Source organism: Terrapene carolina, unplaced genomic scaffold (genome assembly GCF_002925995.2).
Source record: "Terrapene carolina triunguis isolate 2854851 unplaced genomic scaffold, T_m_triunguis-2.0 Scaffold85, whole genome shotgun sequence".
NCBI classification, from domain to species: Eukaryota; Metazoa; Chordata; order Testudines; family Emydidae; genus Terrapene; species Terrapene triunguis.
In genome coordinates, this window is record NW_020664436.1 from 42,688,623 (window position 1) to 42,694,932 (window position 6,310).

General features: G+C 37.7%; 1 protein-coding gene across 2 annotated transcripts in view; it reads right to left on the reverse strand.

The window, feature by feature from the left end:
- Positions 1–652: 652 nt before the first annotated feature.
- The window catches only part of STXBP5 (syntaxin binding protein 5), a 178,569-nt gene continuing 172,911 nt past the window's right edge, over positions 653–6,310 (reverse strand). For both annotated transcript variants that reach the window (XM_024219875.2, XM_024219859.2), the window contains 2 exons: positions 4,622–4,842; positions 653–3,849 (listed from right to left, as the gene is read on the reverse strand). In XM_024219875.2, coding sequence (XP_024075643.1) covers positions 3,808–3,849; positions 4,622–4,842 — 263 coding nt within the window. In that variant the 3' untranslated portion in view covers positions 653–3,807. The remainder of the gene's footprint in view (positions 3,850–4,621; positions 4,843–6,310) is intronic.

Sequence of the window (6,310 nt, forward strand, 5' to 3'; positions counted from 1 at the left end):
TAAAAGTGTACATATATAAAATCTTCTTTTAAAACTAAAAGTATTTTATAACAGTATGTATAAATATAACAGATTGCCACTGTATGATCTTGAAACAAATCTGAAAGTGTTGTTGTAATTTAAAAACCACAGATGCTGACATAGGGTAAGTGCCTTTCATTAGATTCTATATTGTATATATTTATATACACGTTTGCTGACTTTAAAAAAAGCACACATTTTCTAAACTATATTCTAAACTGTAATTATCAGTTGTGAAGACTAGTCTGTTCTAAGCATTGTGTATTGTATGAGTGTGTTTATATACAAATAATGAATCAGAACTACAGAAATATGGAAAGTAAAATTGAGGAATAAAATACCAAGCTTTTAAAGTGCAGGAAATAATTTCAAGTTTAAAGTTCAGGTCAGATCAGTGCTATTTATTAAGCCAGGAAAAAAATTCACTGCCAAAAAAATCACCTTTGGATATAGCTTTCTAATGTAATTGTCATACAAGGAGTATCTCAAGCAAAACATATATATAAAAACAGACAAAAATAGAGTTGTAAATTAGTGTAATACTTTCCAATTGACCATTTCCAAAGAACAAATCTCTCTTGAGATGTAGGTGGTGTAATAGTTTCAGACTTATTTGGAATATGCTTATGTTTATATGAAATAACATTCAGAAAAAATTACAACTTGGCAGGATTTCTAAACTCAAGAAATGCTTCTTCAGTTTAAGATAATTAAATTAAATGTGATACACAACATTTAACACAAGTAGCAGCAGTTTCTTGCACTTCCATAAAAAAAGAGAAAAGTGTAATAGTTCAGTTGTATTCTGATATTATTCCAAACACAGAAAAGCTAATCAACAGGATAAAAGGTGATGTCTCCCCACTTTGTTTGAAATGTGGGTTCACTGTATAAAATTTGTCCAATAATAGCAAATAAAATGCCACATAGCTTCTGTATCACAAACTTCCTTCCAAGGAAAAACACTGACAAGCAACATTTTAGATTAAAAAGCAATTAAAATTGGCTATGTAGTCCCTATAATTCACTAAAGAGCCATTGTGCGTTCATTTTGTAAGCAACGATCATTTCACTAATTTTTCAAACTAAGTTATATACCATGACACATGAGAAACAGAAACTATGCTAAAGAAAATATGAGACTCTTCAGTGCCTAAGAAACAGACATCTTCCCTGTTCTAGTATATGCTCTCTCATTCCTTCCTATTTTGCTTTGCTTGCTGATGGCTGTCAAATGCTTCATTCTGGGAAGACTAAGCAAGACTTCCCTCTTAATCCGATGGGAGCATCCATGGATCTGACATCACAATTTAGAGCATCTCTCCCAAAGACTGATCAGAGTATCTTCTTGGATAGATTCCTGTTGCCCTGAAATGCAGTTCCACTGGGCGAAAGTAACAGAACTAATTTGAATTTAAGGGTGAGGGAAAAATTAAACAACCACTTCAGAATTTCTTTTAAAATTGATCTAATGTAAGTTTATCTGGTTTTCTGCTGCTGGATTGCAAGCAAATACAAGATTAATTTATATTGAATATACAGTAGGCAAACTGACTGCAAAAATGAAATAGGTAACATATAGAAGAGACGAAACAAATGTGTGGCCAAAATAGCTGGAGCTAATATAACCCTTATCTATATGGAGAACTATCAAGAATTTAGGATGCTGCTTCTTTGCATTTTCATGTCCACATCAGTAACTGCTTTCTTTGGTGCATCATTTTTTTTCCTAACAAATTTAAATACATAGTCAGACTTGTTATTTTGTGTGATCCTACCATTCTGTGCTGAATGTGTGGTACACCCTCAAGTGCTGATAAACCAAAAGGCAGTCAGTGAATTCCATTAACTTCCTCACCCCAAAATAAAATTAAGTTATTTCACCAAAGTATACAAATTCTGAACACATTTTCTGGGACAAAACTTACAATCTTTTGAACTGTATTAAAAATAATTAACCCTTCACATCTTGCATCTCTCAAATAATAAGCCAAATTTACTGTAAACTTGTATACCCATGCCAGCATTTTTCAATTAGATATAAACATAACAAATTTTGCCCTGTGAATACCTAAAGAGGAGTGCATGACAAACAGATAGAGCTCTGGTGCTAGAAGGAGTTTATCTTAATGATTCAATATGGAAAACTTTTCAGAAAACTTCTCCGCTGTTATTCTCTAACTATTCCCCCTTGCAAAACACAATTAGTCACTATTTCCAATTTGAGATTAAAATAATGAAATCACTCAGTTTTTACAATGCAAACATTTTCTTCTAAGGAATTTTTTTTCTTTCTTTCCAACTCTGTTCATCCCTACAGTTATGGCTTTGGTGCAAAAGTCATTTGCTAACACAATATGCTGCTTTGATTTAGCACAAATGCTTACATTTTTTCCTGCCCAAATTTAAAGAGTGGTCCTCCACTCCGTGAAATACTGAGAACCTCTTAATTGTTCATTTTTAGTATCACACCCATTTACTGAAAAGATAGTTTTGCAGACTAACTCCAATTTTTAAGTAGGTCTTGAATGTTTGAAGCTACTAAGATACAGACTTGTACAGTAGCTCTACAAACAGGATTTAAGAAATAAACTAAAAGACTTATAGCTACTTAACATTAGATGCTTGCCCTTATCCTTGAAACAGCATCTTCACTGAGTTTAAAACTGTTTCAAACCTGAGTCCAAGGTTATTTGATTTGGTAATAAAGAACTAAAGGGGGATAGAAGTTAGCTACAGTTTTTGCTTAGAACCATCTCAACAAATTTAATTAAATGGCTGTAAAAAGATATTCTGTTAAACATTTATAAAAATTCACAGGATGAATGAAACTGATCGCCAATGCCAAACATTTTACAAACTGACTCAATAACTAGTTGGTTATTTTTTGGGTTGGGTGGGTGAGGGGGGTGGGAGGGGGAGCGGGAAAGATTTAGCAGAATGAAAGAAGACACATAAAAGACACTGAAGTATACTTCTCACCACAATGGAGATGTTTTCACTTTTCACTTCGCACAGCCATAACACAAATGAAAACTCCCAGCATGAAACGCAATTCAGTCATGTTATTCACTTGATTTTTTTTTAATGCAAAAATGTTTTATCCTTTTGTTTTGCACTTGACAGAGTATGATGTGAATACAAGAATACTAGATCAGGGGTCCTAGAAGAGACTATGAACAGGTCAACTGTATATACATTTTCAATATGGATCTTTCAGACTTCCAGCTTGTCTGATCAAAGAGATGGTAGCAAACAGAGTATAACTCTTCTTCAGTAATAATGGAAGGGAGGGTAGGTGAAGTCAGCTATTTATAGTTCAGTAAGACAAACACAACTTTATTTCAGCTCTTGGACCCCTGATTTATTGCCTCTCCTCACAGGAGGGTGAAACATTGGCAGCAGTTACAACAGAAACTTTTGGCATATGACATATTAACACAGGCTTGATCCTGCATTGCCACTGCCCATCTTGCATCTTTTCCCCTTTGCCTCTCTTCTCCAAGTGTCCTGTGTCACCTGCTCTGTTCCCAAGCTCTGAGCAAACCCACGGCTACGACAAACACTCAAGTTTTTGTGTGTGTCTGTTTTAAATATAATGCTCCTCAGTTAAAGCCATATGACTGAGGTAAAACTGTGTATGATTTGTGCTAGGAAACAACACCATCCAATAGACAGTGAATACTCCTCCAACTCCAATGGTCCTGCAGAAATTAATTAAAAGAAAAAAAAGGACATTTTTCCTCCTCAAGATAAAGTTAAATTGATCTATTTGGATGTAGGTTGTCAGAACTGGTACCACTTCTTATCTTTGTGCTTCATCATCATCTAAAAATAAACAAAAAAGTAAAGATATAAATACGATTAACATTTCCATACAGTGCCACAGACATGCAGAGATACAATTACATAAAAGACAATCAGTTCTTTATTTTTCATTATCTCACAAAGCTTTTTAACATTGTGATGAATTTCTTCGACAATAATATCAGCAGATTCCATCACAAATCTGCTAAGGGTGAATATGCTGCTGCCTTTCTGGCTCCTGATTGTGAGGGTGACAACTCAACAAGGACAGGAAAGTTCAGTGGCAGGTAGCAAGACAGGCAGAGATCTGGAGGGCCAGCAATGAGGGTATCTGTTCCCGGTGGCTGCTCAGAATGATCAAACTGGGATTTCTGCAATTGATTGTATGCAGTTGGTCTATCTGCAGTTAAGGTCCTCGGGGCCCATGTGCATAGTGTAAATAGAACATGTACATAATGTAAATAAAGTACAGTTAAGATACTCGACTCCATGACATGAATTCCTTTAACAATGGAAACTAACCTGCAGTATCCACCATGACACATGCCAGATAGGCACAGTTCAGCTCTAAAAAATTCCTATATGGTGAGGCTGGTTACTTTAATAGCAGACATTGTCAGCTTAACCATTAGGGAAAAACGTGATGCGCCATAGGAAGACAAAGGAAGTGTTAAGTATTAATCATATTGATTGCCATTTCTTGCACATTTCTCTTTTTCAGTGAATATAAAGTTAATTGCACATCTTACACAACTCTGATATAGTAACATGTTGATGCACTAAAAGGACTCACCTCATGAGCATGTTTAGAGAAAGAATCAGCACTACTTAGCATAGCAGCTGTTCTTTCGTCCAATTCTCCTAGTTTCTGCCCTCTTTCATCTAGTGCAATCCTGGCTCGTGCTAGTTCACCAATTACTCCAGATGCTGATCCTTTAACACCTTCAATACCACCAGGCCCTGGGATATGCTGAGCAAGACTTCTTGATGCCTTTCCAGATGCTGATTCTCCAACTATATATATTCAAGGAACAAGATACCCAAAACAGAAAAATAAGGCTTCCTATAAACTGATTAACTTTTCAGTGGTAACATTAGACACTGTTTAACTCCAACTTCAAAGCAGAAAAAACTAGGAATTTAACTCAAAATGATCATCCATTTAGTCGTTCTGTTTGCCTAAAACAACAAATACAACTGTTTAAAAAATTCTATTAACCTCACATCATATGCTACTGTAAAATTACTACTTTTTTCATTAGCCAAAAGAGGGGCCAAATTATTTTTCACTTAGGACACCAAATAACTAATGGCAGACCTGACTAAAAATCATACTGATTATTTGATATTTGTGAGGTCAGTTAATCAGAGAAAAATATTTTTTTTATAATAATCTGTTTAAGTCTTAGCTTAAGAAAACAAAATGGTGTCAGATATCAAAAAGAAAAAAAATTACTCGTAATTTCTGGAGCATTATTTTTTTTAAATTTCCATTTCAATTTATTCTTACTGCGATCAGAATATGCACATTTCAGGTTGAAAGGGTTGTTGCAATATCTTGAGATTTTCTGGTCAGATTTTATATTTCCATACAGAATGGTTCTCATTCCATTTAACAATATAGAATTATATTACTGAGTGCTTATCAAAAGAATGGCATCAATGAATTGTTTCATTTAGATTACAAGTGGAACCTGTAGTGAGGCCTATAGTTAAAAACTACTATTCTGGAGACATTTTCAGATAGTTCTATAACTTTGTCAAACTTTTACGTTTCATTCAGAAATTTGAGCCAAGACAGGTTTGCTGTTTTTGAGAAAAGCGTGAGTGAAAACACAAACGTTTGCAGTTATAAAATAACAAAACAAAACACACTTGTGGACATTTTTATAGATAGGTCTAGAGTAGAGGTGGGCAAACTACGGCCCACAGGCCACATCCAGCCCGCGGGACCCTCCTGCCCGGCCCCTGAGCTCCTGCCCCGGGAGGCTAGCCCCCGGCCCCTCCACTGCTGTTCCCCCTCCCCCGCAGCCACAGCTTGCCCTGCCACCGGTGCAATCCTCTGGGTGGCAGGGCGGCGAGCTCCTGGGGCAATGCAGCTGCAGAACCCGGCCTGTCCTGGTGCTCTGTGCTGCGCGGTGCGTGGCTGTAGCGCCGCCAGCCACTGGTGCTCCAGGAAGCACGGTAAGGGGACAGGGAGGTTGGATAGAGGGCAGGGGAGTTCAGGGTGGTGGTCGGGGGCGGGGGTGTGGATAGGGGTCAGGGTGGTCAGAAGGTCGGGAACAGGGGGGATGAATGGGGCAGCAGAGGGCGGGGGTTCCGGGGTCGGTCAGGGGACAGGGAGTGGGAGGGGGGTTGGATGGGGCAGAGGTCCCGGGGATGGGCCGGCAGGGGGCGAGAAGTGGGGAGGGAGACGCCCAGGGCCGGCTCTAGGATTTTTGCCGCCCAAAGCAAAAACAATTTTGGCCGCCCCCCCCCCCCC